Raw genomic sequence first — 18,708 nt, forward strand, 5'->3', positions numbered from 1 at the left:
GCCAGAATGCAGAAAGTGAAACAGCCTTCAGTTATTGCTGATTAATGTTTGTGAACATGAACACTTAGAAACAAAACTTAACTTAAAGCTTAACAGAACTGCAAATGTTTCTCTATAAAAACTCAAATCTGAGCTTAAATGTGAATGAATTATTACTGGGTCCTCTCAGAGAATGTGGCATTGTGAATGTGTTTCCTTCCCTCTGTGCTGTTACATTCAAATACCAGTATTACTGAGAGACAGAAAAAGGCTGTAGGGCACTGTTCTAAACATTTGAAAGTCTGGCTTCTCTTCCTAATGTCCAACACAAGAATGATAGTTATAATAATCATACATTTTACATTTTTTTTCAAGGCTTCTGTAATTACCATAAAATCATAATGCTGAACCTTTATGTAGAATGGTAATATATGAAGAATTCCAATGCAAAAGCCACTAAACGTGACCTTTGGGAAAAATGAGATAACCATATTTAGGGCATCGTCTCCAAACCTACTAAACGCCAGCCAAATCATGTAGCATCATAACAGGTTAAATATCCTAGTCTGAGTAGTCTTTGAATTATCCATGTGTTCTCAAAAGCCTCTAAATGCATCCACATCCCTAGAAACAATCAGAATGCAAGATTGGATCATGAGACTTCAAGTATTTTCTCCACCCTAACCCTAACACACTGAGGAGCTGGCTTCTGTTGACATGATCAGATTGTAGAGAGTTGTTTTGTGTAGAAAAAATGTTCGGTGATCAAACTTAACTATTTAAAGGAACTAAAAGTCATAAAGGGATTTCCGTCGATGAACCTGTGGAATGACCGTTATTGGCTACTGAGCGTACTCGCCGGTCCACGCGGGGTTCCTGTCTCCATTGTTGCGAAGGTCTCTCACATGGTCTGCTCGTGATGCAAGCTGGGTGAGTCTGTGGATCGGCATGTACCTGCATGCCTGTGGCACCGGTCAGAGCCCCTGTCCATGTCCCTCCGTTGCCACGTATCTACTATTCTGGTATTGTTAAAACAAATGTGCTGCCATTTTGTGCCATGGGGGTTGTATTGTGTGGATCACTCAACAATGTCTAAGTGGAAGAAGTGGATTTAGAGATTTTTGCAAAAAAAGGACGTTTGGATTTAGCTGGTCTTGCCACAAAATTGAACATTTGTCAAACAGTAGGTAAATTACTGTATTTACTTTGTGGGAAAAGACAGTTTGTTCTCTCAATAATAACTTCACCATTGCCTGTAAAATGAAATTACTGAACTCTACAATAAGAGCCAAATAAAAATGCTTGTTTAAAAGCAAAGTGTCCGGGTAGATTTAGACGGTTTTCCATCTGAACTCTCCATATATAGATATTTTTGGAGCAAATATATACTACAGGTTCTTCAGACTGAGCCAGAAGGTAGAAAGCGATGTGTAGCCTATAGCTTGATCATTGCTGATTAACGTTTCTGAACATAAAAGCTTAAAAGGATTGTTTAAAAGAGAATGAGGCATTTTATATGTATTTCAAAGGATAAGTGAGAAAAGAAAGTGCTTGGATTGTGCAGCACTACAGTATTTGAAATTTTCAATTTACCTATTTATTTTTTAGCTTACACTGAAATGAATGAAAGAAAGTTTGCTGGGAATTGTTTTGGTGATGTGCAGTGGAAAATGTGTGACATTCTATCCAATTGTTTTTACATTTACAGCAGTTTGTAATTGTTACATTTCAGCAAGTGAAAACATTTAAGCATGAAAGGCTATCAAAATATTTGTAAACTACAGAAGTCAAGTTTTTGTGAAGAAAGTGCCATGAACACATGTTCATAGTGGAAAGCAGATATGCCCCAGGAGAAGGAGGAGGGCCTCCTGTTAATTGACTGGAGGGGCAGCAAATTCTAAGTGGCTGTATCTGTACAGGAGCAAATGCATCTAACTCTAATGGGTCATCAGCTCACTCTTACCTGTTTGTCCAGGGAGGTAGATGGGTTTATCTGTCTGGACGAACGTCTTGGCCTTGTAGGCTTTGATCATGACTTTTCTGACTTGTTTTGAATGAAATGTGTCTCCTCTTAGCTCCACCTCAAAATTCAGAATCTTTTCCCTTTCCACTAAAGGAGCCTTTGAGAGAAGTATATTGAACAATGGACAATGAGACATACATTAAAAATAAGAATAAATTTTTAAAAAATGTGCTGTTTATGAAATATTTGATTACATTCTCCTGCTCAAAATACCTGGAGTTTTTTTTTTCTTAGAAATTTAACAAAACAATCAAAACCCATTAGGAGCTGACCTGAAACTCAGTACAAGTATGAAACTCTTCATTGGATGTGTGTGTGAGCAGGGTTGTATTCTCCTCTGTGGACCTCAGAGTGACAGTCATGACCAGAGTCTCACTGGGCTGCAGGAGACTTGCACAGAATCTGGTCTCAGCTCCAGCTTCAATAACTACAGGAATGGCCACCAGGTACTGCCTGCAGACACAGACAGATGTACACACAAAACATTAGATTTGACAAACTAATGTTTGTAATTGTGAAATTTACAAATTTCACAATTACAAATTTCACACAAAAACTCATATACACAAACAGATTCTATTTTCCTTTATTCCTTTATAAACTTACGGTTCAGCACCCACTTGATCCAGACACATCCGGCTCAGGAGGACACACAGTGTCCATGTCAGAATCCTCGAACAACCCATGACTGACTGCGATGATCCTCAGAGTCAGAGTCTGTTAAATAGTCACCTCCTCAACTGCGTATCCCCCTCCTGCTTTGCACAGACACCAGCACCCACTGACTCATCATGCAACCCCCTCTATTTGATTTCCAGAAGTCAAACATTTACAGATTTACCAGCTGCAACTTTTGATAATTCAGGCAAGACTCAAAACACAAAAGGCTGTAAAAAAGTTTCTATAGTGCCTGTGATCACTAATAAAATAAAACAAAAATATTTATAAGATACTCGTAATGTAGATTTTGTCATTCCAGAGACTCATTTAGTACCAGATCTGTCTTAATAATTAAAAAATGATGAAAGCTAGTTGTAAGTATTCAAAAGTTGCTTCTAAGTTCTAAATCAGTCTTATTTATCTAATAGACTCCAATTTGTTCATATAAATGGGGAGTCTTCTTCACACACGAAGGTTAATTATGGAGTTCCACAGGGTTCTGTGCCAGGACTCTGTTCTTTTCCTGTTGGACCTTATTGCAGTTTTGATACTGTTAACCATAACATTTTATTACAGAGATTAGAGCATACTATAGGTATTAAAGGTACTGCACTGCAGTGGTTTGAATCATATTTATCTAATAGACTCCAATTTGTTCATGTAAATGGGGAGTCTTCTTCAGACACAAAGGTTAATTATGGAGTTCCACAGGGTTCTGTGCTAGGACCAATTCTATTTACATTATACATGCTTCCCTTAGGCAGTATTATTAGAAAGCGTGGCATACATTTTCATTGTTATGCAGATGATCTATCCATTAAGCCAGATCAATTAGTTAAACTGCCGGAATGTCTTAAAGACATTAAGGCCTGGATGACCTCTAATTTCCTGATTCTAAATTCAGATCAAACTGAAATTCTTGTACTCGGCCCCACAAATCTTAGAAACATGGTGTCTAACCAGATACTTAGTCTGGATGGCATTACTTTGGCCTCCAGTAACACTGTGAGAAATCTTGGAGTCATTTTTGACCAGGATATGTCCTTCAGTGCACATATTAAACAAATATGTAGGACCGCTTTTTTGCATTTGCACAATATTTCTAAAATTAGAAACATTCTTTCTCAGAGTGATGCTGAAAAGCTAATTCATGCATTTATTACTGCTAGGGTGGACTATTGTAATTCATTATTATCAAAATGCTGCAGCTAGAGTACTGAAAGGGACTAGAAAGAGAGAGCAAATTTCTCCCATATTGGCTTCTCTTCATTGGCTCCCTGTCAAATCTAGAATAGAATAAAATTTAAAATTGTTCTCCTCACATACAAGGTCTTGAATAATCAGGCCCCATCTTATCTCAAAGACCATATAGTCCCATATCACCCCAATAGAGCACTTCGCTCTCAGACTGCTGGCTTAATGGTGGTTCCTAGAATACCTAAGAGTAGAATGGGAGGCAGAGCCTTCAGCTTTCAGGCGCCTCTTCTGTGGAACCAGCTCACAGTTTGGATTCGAGATACAGACACCCTCTCTATTTTTAAGATTAGGCTTAAAACTTTCCTTTATGATAAAGCTAGTTAGGGCTGGATCAGGTGACCCTGAACCACCCCTTAGTTATGCTGCTATAGGCCTAGGCTGGGGAGTGTTTCTTCTTATTCACCTCTTTTTACCTTTCTTCCACAGTGTGTCTTTTGTCCTGTCTCTCTCCCCTCAGCCCCAACCGGTCACAGCAGATGACTGCCCCTCCCTGAGCCTGGTTCTACTGGAGGTTTCTTCCTGTAAAAGGGAGTTTTTCCTTCCCACTGTCACCAAGTGCTGCTCATAGGGGGTTGTTTTGACTGTTGGGTTTTCTCTGTAATTATTGTAGGGTCTCTACCTACAATATAAAGCACCTTGAGGTGACTGTTTGTTGTGATTTGGCACTATATAAATAAAACTGAATTGAATTGAATTGAATTAAATGTGTACTTAAAGTGCAGATATTCCACTGTTCTATGCTTCTATTTATGGTAACACTGGAAGGACAGAAGAGTTGTTGTCTGTAACTACTGATATTTTCCCAAATCTGGGAACGAAATAGAGTTATAGTAGGTGAAGTGTTGCAACAGTGCCCTTTACCCAGCGTGGGTTGTTCAAGTTTGTCATGTCAACAGCTCCTACCCTAATTTCTACAGCCAAAGTGAGTAAACTTTTGTGAAGCCATACCTCAAACATAACTCATGGATTACAACACCGTAGGAAACATGCTTTATGTTTAAAATGATGCAACAAGCTAATTGAATTCACATATATATGCATATCATCAGTAAGGACAAAGAGATCTGATATTTTAAATGACTTTATTCCTTGCTTTTCAGTTGTAATATCTCACTTTTAAATAACAAAAGTCACATGACCCACCAAACGCTCATTTTTAAGTTTTGTGAAAAGTGAATTTTATTGAATTCTTGGTGTGTATTAAACCTCATATCCCATTTTGACTTTGCTTTTTCATGTGTGATTAGTTCCTTCAGCTTTTCCTTATCTGCTCCTCTGGAGTTTGTCCTCCAGTGTCTTTGTGTTCTTGTTTAGCTACTGATTGTTCTAACCTGTGTTCATTGTGTTCAGCTGTGCCTCGTTCCCCTCCTGTTGTTTAATCAGCCCTTTTTGTGTATATAGAAATTTACATCAAAACAGTAGCTTCACTCCTTTCAAGAACATTACTCATGTTACCCATATGCAACACAGCCCAACAGTGTTTAACAGCTCTTTGTTACCTTGCCCAGGGAATTAGATGGGTTTATTTGTTTGTATGAATGTCAGGACATGAAAGGCTGTGATCATCACTTTTCTGGCTTTTTTTGAGTAAATATATATAGATGTATGCATGAGTTCTTCTCTGAGGACATCAAAGTGATAGTCATGATGACAGTCTCATTGTGCTGCAGGAGAGTTGCACAAAATGTGGTCTCTGCTCCAGCTCCAATAACTGTGGTAATGTCCATCAGGTACCAACTACAGTACATGCAGTTCAGCCACCACTTGATCTACATGCATCCAGTTCAAGCAGCCACACAGTGTCCATGTCCACCCCACAAACGCGACCCATGACCCATGACTGGCTTTAAGGATCCTCATAATTAGTTGCTGCTAAATACTCAGTGATGCAATACATCTATACGCACTCACCCCCACCTTGCTTGACACACATACCAACACACACCTGCTCAAAATGCTGCTCACTCTGTATGCAAAAAAAGAAAAGAAAAAAGAAGTCTTCATTTTAGCACTTTATTTGGGCAACATTTCAAACATTAAAGTTTGTGTAAATATCTATTTATAAGTCGTGGATTTTTGTAAACTCACTTCCAACAAAAATTGTTTTTTTCCCTCATAAAAATTTGTGGATATGGTACTGTATCTGAAACTGTAACTTCTCTGAAGCTGTTTTCAAAGTACTAGGATATTATATACTAGGTCTAAGAATTTACAATTACTTAACAATGTACAGTTGACCTGGGTTTTCGTCCATGCTATCAATGGTAGAAAATGCTGTTGTAGTCTATAACTACAGCTAGTTTCCTAAATCAATGGGGGTTACAGTAAGTATGGTCTGAAACAGTGCCCTTTACCCAGTGTGGGGTGTCTGACTGTCATATTAACTTTATTTAACCTCATTTCTCTGGACAAGTAAGTAAACCTTTGTGCAGCCTGCACAAACAGAACTCATGTACTGCATCAGTGATTTCACCGACTACTTGCTCTTACAAAAGACAAAGATACACCGCTACTGTAAAAATAAAAAAATATCTATTTTATAATAAAGATCATACTTCAGTCTGTTGAATTATCGGCAGTTAAAGTGACTTTATGAAATGTGGAGTTTGGCCTCCTTTTTTTCTACCTCATGGGTAAAACTGCAGGTTATGTGTTACTGTTTACTTTAGTCTTGTTTGGTCATGATAATCTGTCTTTACGGGAAAAAAAGATTTTTGCTTGTTCTTTCTTTTGGGGCTGTGGTGGGGCATGTTTAAACATAATACAGTGCAAAGGTTATTAAGGGAAATAAAAAACTTTTTTAGATGTCAGCATTTTTTTGGGTGCGTGAGTGGGGATACTTAAATGACAGGAATTCAGAGATTTTTTTTTTTTTAGTGAGCTTAACTGGCGCTCCAGAGCCTCTGAATGTACAACACAATGAAACTTGAAGTAGATGGGCTACAGCAGCAGAATATCACACTGGGTGCCATTCCTGTCAGCTAAGAACAGGAAACAGGAGGCTACAGGCACAGGCTGACCAAAACTGGACAACAGAAGACTGGGAAGATATCGTCTGCAGTGCAAATTCAGCTGCAACACTGGTATAGACAACATGAAAGCATAGATCCATCCTTCCTTGTATCATCCTTCCTTGTTCAGACTGCTGTTGGTGGTGTAATGGTATGTGTTATTTTTTTTTGGCACATTTTGGGCAAATTTAGCTTTGTTTAAATACAACCTACCTGAGCATTACTGCTAGCTATATCCATCCTTTTATGACCACAGTGTAACCATCTTCTGATGATGATCATGCATGTCACAAAGCTCAAATTTCTCACACTATGTCTCCATTCAGCCATTGAGGCGGCTGTTTGTTGTGATTTGGCACTATACTGTATAAATAAAATTTAACTGAATTGATGTTTCAGTCCATAACATTGAAATCAAATGTTTGACATTTGATTTCAATGTTAGCAGCATTAGCAGCATTATGTGTGTGTGTGTATGTTCTCAGTCATCTCATAGTCAGGTCATAGTAGTCTCTGGAGCTTGGAAAAAGGGCGACTGGGCTTCTTTTTCTTTGTTGAAGATGTTTCAAGAGAACTGAAGAAACCTTTCGGATGAGAGATTAGCAGCATTAGCACAATTAGCCATCTTTGGTTTGGAAGGATGCATGGGTTCATTTTGAGAGACGCCAACTGTGTCTAATAATAAATTAAATGCAGTGTTGTCATTTTCAGCATCTACATGGATGTTAAAATCACCCACTATAAATATATTTCATCTGAATTGAAGATAAAAATCTATCTGGATCGCCCAGCCAGAGCTCCCATGGCCAAAGGGCAAGAGCCCCAGAGAACACGAACAGGCAGCCAACCCCGCCAGAGACCGGCCATCAGAGCACGAGCTGAGGGTGGGGCCACAGCACCACCCAGCGTGCCAGAGCTCCTCATTGTCTTCTGTTGCATCCACTTATTTATGTAGCTGTGATTAAATCACCCTGAAACAGTGTGAACAAGTCAGGAATCTCTGGGTTATTTTGGACAGTAATGAATAATTACTGCATGACGAAACTGGTCACAGATGGGATGTTGAGCCAGAGTGAGGCAGAACATATGGAGAACCAGAGAACCACATGGATTGCTGGCTGTGCAGCAATCAGTGGAGGAACGGTAGCAGAATTAAACAGAGAGTCCAGAGTGTAGTGAATAAGTGAGAGCAAATACAGAGTGAAAGGCAGAACATAGTTGCTGATTTCAATGGGTTTCAGGCCTGAGGAGTGGTGCCGACTGAGGCTGAGCAGTGTTGATGGTGGATGGGAAAGAAAGTGCAGGTAGATTTGGGCGGTGTCATTAACTGTTGGCATTCCATCAGTGCAAGCACTGCTTGTCTAATGAAAACTAAAAATACACATTTAATATATTTTTAAAATGAAAAAGGTGTAGACCCATTTTTCTGAACTCATTAACACCCGTTTGCTTGTTTTTTCGCAGAAATTTGCTCCTCACACGACAGCCACACTACAAACGTGACTTTGTGAGATGCATTATGTAACAATTTTATTCTCATAAATTATTTCTGAAATTATCTGACATTTGTGACTATTTTTTGTGCCTTTTCATGAAAATAAAACTATTAAAAAAAAACCTAAACTTTTTAATTAAAAAAAGTTTATGGTTATTCCCATTTGCACATTTTCCATGTTATTTAACAGACTGATTTAAGATGTCCATTTTTTTTGTAATTTTAGTGATATCTCATGGTTTAAAAAAAATAGGGAAATGCTGTAAAAAACTTACTTTACATGTTTTGTTTTGTTTGTGTTGTTTTTTTTACAGTGTTGGGACTGAAACCTAAGCAAAAGATCAGAATGAGTCAGTGAAAAAAAGGAAGATTTTAGTCTTAGGTAATTAAAGCTTTGGGTTTAGAGTTTGAAATGGGGCAACATTTAGGAACTACAGGTTCATACTGTATATGTTTCACTTGATTCATTAAAAAAAAATTCACAGTCATTTCAATTGTTCAATTCAATCAAACAGTCACATTTTCCCATAGTATGTTGACATGCACCAGTTTGTTTCTGGCTAACATACAACATATACTCCTAAAACTAAAGCAAAGTGACACTAGCAAACCTGTGGAGATGCAGAGACCAGTTTAAGGAGATCATTTCTATCACTTTGATGTCCATTAGCCTTAAATTTTCATACTGAAGACCTATAATATTTATAAACACACACACACACACACACACACACAAACAGACATATATGTGCTTAAACAGAATCTTTATTGAAATGCATGTTTTATCTTGAGTGGTGACCTCTGGACTGACCACAGGGCTTTCTCTAAGCTGCAAAACAAGAATAAAAAGTAAGAAAGCGATTGTGTTAAAAGGGTCACTTTTTAAGTCTAAAACAGTGCAGAATTAGCTCTACTATTAAAAGATTTGTTATATTTCTAATTTCACTTCATCATGTTATTAATGAAAAAAAATGTATAAGGGTAAAAAATTGACTTTTGTTTAAATTAAATTAAATTAAATTTTGTGTTCTTGTTATCACAGTTTGCTACCTGCAGTTCCTGGGTAAATATATTCTGTCTCAGCCTGGTCACCTGAGAGACAAAAAACAAAATGGTAGAAAAAATAAACTGACTTTCTGTGTGTGTCCATCACATTTAAAATTTGTACTTCAAATTCTGTTAACCGTTCAATTTGTTGCACAGCTCCTCTAAGGAGCAAAGTGTGTCAGTGTGCTGTTGCAGTACAGGGAGTTAGAGTCTTACTTGGCTGGTAGTAGTCATAGATCTTGACCACAGCTGGCTTCAGGTTGTCCACTGGGAGCTCCTGTATGATCTCTAAGCTGAGGTTGATGGGTGTGTCCTTTGGTAACTGAACAGAACAGAAAAACAAAGAACACATGCTGTAACAAATACACACATCATCATCATCATCTGGTATTCCTCACTGGGAATGCTGCTCACCTCCCGTAAATACACCAGAACACGATCTTCTGTTTGCTCAGCACGATCCACCAGTGGAGCACCTTTGAGCTGTGAGGAGACACATTCTTCTTATTATCACCACTATCATCAGTTCACAAATAGACACACAAGCAACATTTCGATTCAGCTGAAAATAATAACTGTAATAACTCACCCTTTTCAGAGACTCTGCATCTGGGACAAATCCAGAGAGCATTTTGATATCCAGGATCACCATGTTTGTAGTGTTTTCTTTTCCGCTGTATCTGTGTTTGAACAATTAAAATAAGATTGCACAGAGTTGTAGCCATAGATGCTTCTTAATCTGGATTTTCATCCACCAGCAGTTACTCCGCACTAGTAAATAACATTCATGTATCTCATCTCTAACCTGTTAAATACTTACAGGGATTTGATTTTCAGAGTGAGTTTGGGTCTGGGAGATTCACTCGTGGTGTCGACCTCTGGTTTGACCTCCACGCTGAGAGTGCTGACATCAGTAGGAGTTGGGATGTTGTAGTGAACAGAAATCTGAGAAACGGACAACAAAAAACATTTGATTTATAAAAAGTGAACAAGAGTATTAATAATTTTGTTCTCATTCATATTAAAACCATAGAGGCATTCTGTTTTAGGGGACTGATTATTGTTACATCCGAGCACAACCTGTGCACAGGCCCTGTGTGAAGGCCCTAAAACTCATGAAATACAGTATTGCACGCATGTCAGGTCTGGTGAACATTTACATATTTTAATGATTTCAGGCATGGCCCATTCAAAATGGTTCTACAGCACCACCTTTAATTCAATTCCCACTGCTGCATTTCACATACATGATTGAAATTTGATACACATATGTAACATGTCCAGACGAACAAAAAAGACCACAGGGTCCAATCGCCTAAACCCAACAGGAAGTCTGCCATTTTGAATTAAATGGCCAGATTTCCTGCCCTCATACTTTCTCTAACTACTCTTAGGTTTTGGACGTTATCAACTTCATATTTGATCAGTGTAATCTACACACCAGGGGGAATCAAAATCTAAAAAATGGTGAGATTTTCCTGGGGGGCATGGCTGTTAAGCCACTGAATTTTTCTCATTTGCCAGGAAATTTTGATTGCCTCTCATACATAATCCAATCTGGACCAAACATCTTCAGTAGGATGAGAGTCTGCCCCTGAACACATACATATGACAATATTTAATTACAGTGGCAGCGCCACCTAGTGGGAACAGGAAATGTCATGTTTTACACTGAGGTACAGCTCTAAGGTGGTTGAGCAGAATCATCTCAAATTTCACATGGAAAGCCTCAATGAGTTGGTTTTACACTGTTTTCAAAAACTGAGTTTTCTCCAAAGGGCGTGACAAAGACAAAAGTTGCTGTAACTCAAAGCTACATTGCCAACTCCGCACCAAACCTCCATGCTTTGATAAGCCCCCTGTCCTGAACACATTGATACTCATATAGTCAGTAAAAGTTAGAGCACCATCTTGTGGGAACTGGAAATATCATGAAATACCAGGTTTTATGCATAGCCCCAGAGCTATATTTTATCTCCATATCTGAAATTGTGCAGGCTCATGTAACATCCTAAGATGTGCAAAAAAAGTCTCTTGGACCCATACCCGAAACTCAACAGGAAGTCAGCAATTTAAGGTACCATTTTCTGCCATTTTCAGGCCTTGTATTTGAATGAACTCCTCCCAGGGCATATGGCCCAGTGAGACCTAAATCACTCCAGATCATCTAGACAAGTACCCCATCAAAAGTTATCCAAGGTTTTATAGAATATCAAACGGTGTTGCCGTAACAACCCTCTGAATTTGGGATTTCAATTATATACCACAGGACACCTAATTGTCACATCTCAAATATACATTGTCCAATCTGTCCAAAACTTCACAGGCTGCACGAGAGTGTGAATGAGTCTAGAGACACGAATCTACCAGCTTTGTATCACACTCATAACGCCACCTAATGGCAACAAGAAATCAGTTGTACACTGATAATCATCAGCCCATGAAATTTAAATATTCTTTGATGGGTTCAGGCTTTACATACAGCATTGTGACATGTAATTAGTGAGCACTTGCCGATGCCACCTAGTGGACGTGGAAGACAATCGGCAGCCAAATGATGCAAGGAACGAGTAGCCTGCTGGGCTGACATCATTCAGATGAGCCTGCGATTCTCCGTGACAACCTCTGAGTGCGGAACGGTTCAACCACGTCATGAGTCGGCGTGTGCCGGGTGCGATGGCCCAATTATCACAGCTTGTAATTATTGATTTTCTCCAATTACACTCATGCACAGGACCTCAATGTGCAGCTTTCTGCAGATGATGTGGTTCTGTTTTCTTCATAAGGTGCCATCAGCACCTGCACAGTTTGCCGCTAAGAGTGAAGTCTGAAAATATGGTTCTCTGCTTTAAAAAAAAATTGTGGGCTACTCCATCTAGGCTGCTGGCCCAAATGAATTGGGATCTTGTTCATGACTGTAGGTAAGCTAGAATGTGAGATGAACTGGCAAATTTGTGTCGTGTCAGCAGTAACATGGGTGATATACCAGAGTAGTGTACTGAAGAGAGAGCTGAGTCGATGTGGGCAGAGACCAAAAAAAAAAAAAAGACTTTGCAGATACAGGTGAGCATAGAGTGTCTGCAGTCACTTAGTGATAGGGATAAGGACTTATACTTGAGCATGGATCTGGAAATAGAACTGCAGATCCTTGACTTCAAAAGGTGCAGGGTGAGATGGTTCAGGCATCTTCACAGGATACTGCCATGATGGTATACATTGCAGATTTTCCAGGCATAATGAACTGGGATGATACCCAGAAAGAAAAGGAAAACATTGCTGGAAAGGGGGGTGCTTGGAATCTTCTGATCAGTGGCCTTCCTGTATCTCGACTCAGAGACCGTATCTCATATAGTTTGTAGGAAATACATGGAATACATGGAAATACATTCACTTAGAAAAGCAAATGTGCTTTTCTAAGTAATTCCATTCTTTTGAGTGGTTATGTTAAGCATTCTTCTTTTTACAATTTAAAAGATCAACTCCTTTATTTGAAAAAGAAACAACCAGGACTTTCTCCCATGATGCTGTCACTGACCTGCACTGAAGCACATGCAGTGCCCTTCACCTCCAGGCTGTATTTTCCTGACATGTCCTGCATCGTCTTCTCCTGGTAGAGCAGTTTATTGTCCTGATTTACATCAAATGTCAGCTGACTGCTGGGAGTCTGAACGGTCACTGTGCTTGAACCCTCAGGACTGAACACCAGAGTGGAGTAGAGAGCCAGAGCCTGAAGAGCCACCACTGTGTCCTACAATATGAATGAACAAAATCACAGCTGTTATATATACTGTTCATTTATACAGATATATACATATTGGTACAATCAGCAGCTGTCATACACAGGACTCTATATTATATTATGTAAAACTAATTCTTGTTGAACAAGACAGTTTTACCCATCTCATTGCAAATGTGCCATTTTGGAGATTTAAGTTTTATAATGTCCTTCAAATTGGCATTTATTTTTCTCAAACTGTATGTTAACTTAAAGATGAGGTGTTTGGGTGGTGTATTACCTGAGTGGAGGAGAAGCCTCCATAGTAGTTCTGCTGGCTGGTTAGCCACCTGATAATACCAGAGGCATAGCCCAGGTCCTCAACAGTTGGGGAGGCACTGAGTTTGGCCAACAGCACATAAGAACTGATCTCCACTGACAGAGAGGCTGATGTTTCTGTTGCTGTCTGAGACCAATAGAGGAAGCTTCCTACAAACACAATATAAGTTACATTTGTGGTAATAAAGCCTGAATTATTTCCTGCAAGTGGATGTCTCACCTTCCTTCACTGCAACTGTGTCTAAGTGCTGCAGAAGGTGAGCACGGGTCTCCATGTCTCCTGCCAGGGTGAAGACGTACGCCAGCAGAGCTGTAGTGTAGGTGTTGCTGAGGTCACTGATGGACTTCTTGAGACAAGCCAGGCTCTTGTTCACCACAGGATCCTTTAAGAGATCAAAGAAGATCACTGAGAAGAAAAAATAAGCAGAGGTGCTGATCCAATCTGGAGTTGCCCTCAGAAAGAGATGGCATAGCAGGGGTGGGTATATCATCACCGCTTACCCTGGTTTGCTGCCTGTATTTTGTGTTTTTCTCAGGTGGATGAGATGGTTGTTTCACAGCATCTTCAAGTGAGGGAAAGGGTCCTGTCTATTGTTTATTCCCAGCCTTCTTAAAGTCACTGTGTAAAATGTTGGAGGGTACCATCTCTGGGGACTAGGTTCCACCAGGCCTTTAGAATAAAGTTGTAAGGGCTCATTAAGCTTAAAAGAGTTTTATAAAGAACTAAAAATTATTTGAAATAAATCACTAAAATCATCTACATTATCTACATCTTCCTCATTTTCAGTAACAATTGTCAATAACAATGAGCTAGAAATTACATAAAATTCATCTTCATGGTAGATGCACTGGAAAAAAAAAGAGTTTGGTGCAAACTGAAGACAGCTGTGGCAGCATGAAGGAACAGGACCTTCTTGCCTCACAGCAAGAAGGTCCTGGGTTAAAATCCACCATGTATCTGGGGCCATTCTGGGTGGCGTTTGCATGTTCTGGATGCGTCTGTGTGGGTTCTCCCTAGGTACTCCGGCTTCCTCCCACAGTCCAAAGACATCTGGTTAGTGGCGTTATGTTAATCGGTGATTCTGAATTGCCCATAGGTGGGAATGGGAGTAAAATGGTTGTTGTGTTAGCCTTATGAGAGACTGGCGACCTGCCCAGGGTGTACCCTGCCTCTCGTCCTACCTGTCACCTGGGATAGGATCCAATGCCCCCCATGGTGCTGAATTGGATACTTAGAAGAAGATGGAGCGATGGAGACAACTTTTCAGAAGTGCCTCACATAGACTATAAGTACAGGTGTGGATATGTCATGGTTTGGGACTACTTGCAGTCATGGATTCAACTCTGAATATCAAAGAGTTCTTGAACATAATGTGGACCATTGGTCTGAAAGATGAAACTGAAATGGATGTCTGAATAGTAGGAAGCCCACCAAGAAATAACTAAAGCTAAATTTGAATCTGCAAGTTCAATATGTTCGGGTTTTTTTTTTGTTTCTTTGTTTTTTTTTTGTCCAACAAACATGACATTTCAGAAAGTAAAAGAACTTTGTGTAAATGAGCAGCCAAGATTTTTTTGCAAGCTGATGACCATGACAATTGGACAATTTTGGGAAACTTGTTTTTATATCTATTTTTTATTTTATTGAATAAAGTTCAAATAAGTTCAAGTGGCATCACATCACTTGGTTTTACTCACATTTTGGGATACATTCATTTCCAGGAAGGCAGCAGTGATGTACACACTGAGAGTCACTTCATCAGACACACCACCCTGGTGAGTGAAACCAAGTTATTTATAGATGCTGTCAGAATTTCTCTGCAGACAGAATCTGTGTTACTATCCAAATGACTGTGAATGTCTTTCAGTTGAAGTACAGACTCACCTTCATTCTGTTGTTGAAGAGTTTTCCTGACTTTTCAAAGCAGCCATTTTCTTGTTGTTTACTTTCCAGCCACGTCTTAGACTCTTCAATCTTTGTGGGATCAATGTAGATGAAAGACTGAGCTTTGGCAAAACTTCTCATCACAAAAGCAGTCAGCCTGACAAAACAAAGCAAACAAAAAATAATCATGTTTCAAAATGATTTCAAAATGCTTAACAGTCTTACAGTGATGAGGTAAGTTTATTTCCACATTTTTTTTTTTTTTTTTTTAAGTGAACCTGTTTGTGTTAGTTTATGCATGGGATCACTGTCAAGAACTTCTGAAAAATCAGATGTGATATTTAAGGAGTAAATATCACCAACATACCACAACCTCAGTGTAAATAAATGTTTTGTTTCTGAAAGAAATGGGAAGTAACAAAGACAGACGCTTCATTACTGTACTTAAGTCGAATTTTCAGGTACCTGTACTTTACTTGAGCACTTATTTAACTCAATTTTGTACTTTCTACTCCTCACTTTTTAAAGCAGGCTCCTTACTTTATGCTTATCGCAATTGATTGAAGTTTTTATTTCACATCAATGTGCATTTTCGAACATCAAACTAATTTGTACCTAAATAAAGGGAACAGTAACACAAAATAACATCACTGGGGCTTATCACACACAAAGAGATGAAAAAGGCAGAACCATGTAATTTGTGCATCATTTACAGCGCAGTACTCAGGGGTTAAAATGCAGTGGAACAAGTACAGAGGAAGTTGTGGTTGCAGTACTTCAGCATCTAGCTACTGTAGCACTGCAGAAGAGCATAACGATAGCAATGTTTATTAAGTGTTGGGTAATTTTAAATGCAACAATTCTAACTGCTCAACAAATATCAGACAATACACAAACTGTGTGAGTTGTCACACAGTGTGTCTAGCTAAATGTACAGCTATTGCATTTCCCAGTGTGATGGAAAATTTTACTTTAACCTCTTATATGTTGTTCAATTAGGGAGTGTGTGAACATGAAGTGACCTGTAGGTTGTAAAAACTGTCCAGATGACCATTCCCTTATCTGTAACCTACACACACCCTTCCTCTGTGTTAATGGGGGTCACATTCGTTAGTTTTATTGTCCTTTTGGTTGGTCTCTTTTCCTGTAGGGACATGTAACTGGGGGAGGATCTCCTCTTGTTTATGGTTGGGTTAAGGAGGGGGAGAACAGGGGGGGTGAAAAGGATATAAGTACATTGTGTTTCTGTGTAAGATTCAGAATTCACTCATGCCCCTCTGGAGGTATGGGGCGACTTCTCCTCGTACGAGTGATAAACCATGTAAAGGAATCTTGTCTCTCTCATTTGATAAATAAATTTCCACAACAATTTTGGCGATTGTCGGCAGGATCCAGTGAGCTTTTTCACGAAGGAATTGAGGGATGAGTCTTTGATCAGGCTGAAGGAAAAAAATAAAAGCTTCAGTCCTCCTGCATTTGCAAATTACGGAGGAACTCAAATCTACTCCTTTGTTGGATAGCCGCCTGGATTCAACGACCCTGCCTTAGAGGCACGGCCGTAACACGTATCGGGTGAGAAAGATTCCAAATAATTTCAAATAGAAATTGGGGTAAAAGATAAATTTGATGTAAAAGGTAAATTAAAATTGTATCTGTCACTGTCGGAGTTGAATAGACGTTGGGAGTCTGCCTAAAAGGGCGAGCAGGTGGCACGCAGGTTGGCTGCGTGTGGAAAAGGTTAAACAAACTTGGGTTGTTTATCCTGAGGTTGGGAATCACCAGGTAACACTCGTCGGCGAGCGGGTGGCACGCAGACTGGGTCGCGTGTAAAAGAGGTTAAAAACAAATTGTGTTATTTAACCTAAGGTGATTAGGCCTCCTCGAACGTGTTCTTTTTCTCTGTTTTCATACACGTAGAAAGAAGAAAACCTGTGCGAGACATCTCACTGTGAAAAAAAATGGGATCCCAGGGCAGTGATGTCAATCCTCCTCCTGACAGTGCCATATGCAAATGAGATAAAGAAGAAATATGGATTAGAATGGTTGCAATATGTAAATTAACATGTAAAATGGTTGAATATGAAAGACAAATGAAATGTTTGAGTGTTTGGGAAAATGGAGATGGGAACGTAGGAGTAGAAAATTAATAGTTAAAGAACTCGGCGGAGAGCGAGATCTTAGTGGAGTTTTGAGCGGCAGAACAGCTGATGCCCTAATTAATGGAGTGGCGGTTTTGGGCCCACCTCCATATGTTGTTACTTGTGATACCTCATCTCCCTATGCCCTTTTGCAGGCAAATTTATAAGCGCTGAAACTCTCTGACCCAGATCTGGACTCCTGCCCTCCGATCAGACATCGTCTGGACCAGAATCATCGTCGACAAACACGGGACCCATCACCTCCACCTCTTCATTGAGCTGCTGCTGCACTACAACCTGCAGACAAGCAGAACAGCTCCACCTCAGAAGAGCCCTCAACACTGCTCTCTTCTGTATGGAGACAGACCAGATAGGCCGCTCAGAGCAGAGGCCTGAAGTGTGACAGCCGTCACACTGAACTGAGCTTCATGTGCAATATGCGGAGGAGATGGTTAATCAGAGGAAGAAAAAGAAAAAGGGACAAATAAGATGCTGACAAAGGAAAGCAACATTGACTCTGTATTCAGCAGTCGCTACTGGGCAAAGTGTTGCCCGTGGGAGAGGACGTGGATGAGGAAAGAGTGCGGTGGCTTTTCTCGGATGTGCTGTCAGAGATGACAGTTGTTACAACTGTGGCCTGACGGGTCATTGGCGAAATGAATGCCCATGACTGGTGAAGGGAACGGACTAACCAGACTGTGTCACACTGATCGGAGAGGACTCCAGACAAGTCAGATGAAGGCGAGTTGCCTGATCAGCAGAAAAGGGAAGTGAGATATCACCATCACACACACACACACACAAACTCACACCCATTACTGACGTATGGCACCTAACACACACACACACACACACACACACCCTGCTCAGCAGGCTTCCTATAATGCATTATTTCAATGCACTGATGTACAGTTGCATCAGAATTGTATAAGAAAATGCCTATTCTGAATTGAATTGTAAATGGGGAAATTTTTCTTTTTTGGTTAATTTCCGTGAATATGCATTATCTGTTTAATTTAAGTTTCCGCATCTGGGAATACAGTTAAAGAAGTTTTGCAGTGCCAAGCTCTGGCAAAACAGAGTCAGGACAACTGTACACCCATTCTTTTAGTGTCTAAAATTAGCTTTCAGGAGTAAAATTTAGTCCAACTTTGTCTGA

The 18,708-nt window shown here is 39.7% G+C and overlaps 2 protein-coding genes across 4 annotated transcripts in view; both read right to left on the reverse strand.

Moving 5' to 3' along the window:
• LOC115791196 (alpha-2-macroglobulin-like) overlaps positions 1–2,765 on the reverse strand; it is a 43,309-nt gene extending 40,544 nt beyond the window's left edge. Inside the window, exons 1-3 of the mRNA XM_030745334.1 lie at positions 2,609–2,765; positions 2,275–2,455; positions 1,943–2,099 (exon numbers count right to left, since the gene is read on the reverse strand). Of these exons, the coding sequence (XP_030601194.1) occupies positions 1,943–2,099; positions 2,275–2,455; positions 2,609–2,688 (418 nt within the window). The 5' untranslated portion in view covers positions 2,689–2,765. The remainder of the gene's footprint in view (positions 1–1,942; positions 2,100–2,274; positions 2,456–2,608) is intronic.
• A 6,377-nt stretch (positions 2,766–9,142) lies between these two features.
• The window catches only part of LOC115791198 (alpha-2-macroglobulin-like), a 58,453-nt gene continuing 48,887 nt past the window's right edge, over positions 9,143–18,708 (reverse strand). For all 3 annotated transcript variants that reach the window (XM_030745337.1, XM_030745336.1, XM_030745338.1), the window contains 11 exons: positions 15,412–15,568; positions 15,225–15,299; positions 13,747–13,909; positions 13,489–13,676; positions 13,008–13,220; positions 10,293–10,417; positions 10,062–10,152; positions 9,887–9,955; positions 9,689–9,794; positions 9,476–9,517; positions 9,143–9,254 (listed from right to left, as the gene is read on the reverse strand). In XM_030745337.1, coding sequence (XP_030601197.1) covers positions 9,250–9,254; positions 9,476–9,517; positions 9,689–9,794; positions 9,887–9,955; positions 10,062–10,152; positions 10,293–10,417; positions 13,008–13,220; positions 13,489–13,676; positions 13,747–13,909; positions 15,225–15,299; positions 15,412–15,568 — 1,234 coding nt within the window. In that variant the 3' untranslated portion in view covers positions 9,143–9,249. The remainder of the gene's footprint in view (positions 9,255–9,475; positions 9,518–9,688; positions 9,795–9,886; positions 9,956–10,061; positions 10,153–10,292; positions 10,418–13,007; positions 13,221–13,488; positions 13,677–13,746; positions 13,910–15,224; positions 15,300–15,411; positions 15,569–18,708) is intronic.

The sequence above is a fragment of the Archocentrus centrarchus genome, chromosome 13 (genome assembly GCF_007364275.1).
Source record: "Archocentrus centrarchus isolate MPI-CPG fArcCen1 chromosome 13, fArcCen1, whole genome shotgun sequence".
Lineage (NCBI taxonomy): Eukaryota > Metazoa > Chordata > Actinopteri > Cichliformes > Cichlidae > Archocentrus > Archocentrus centrarchus.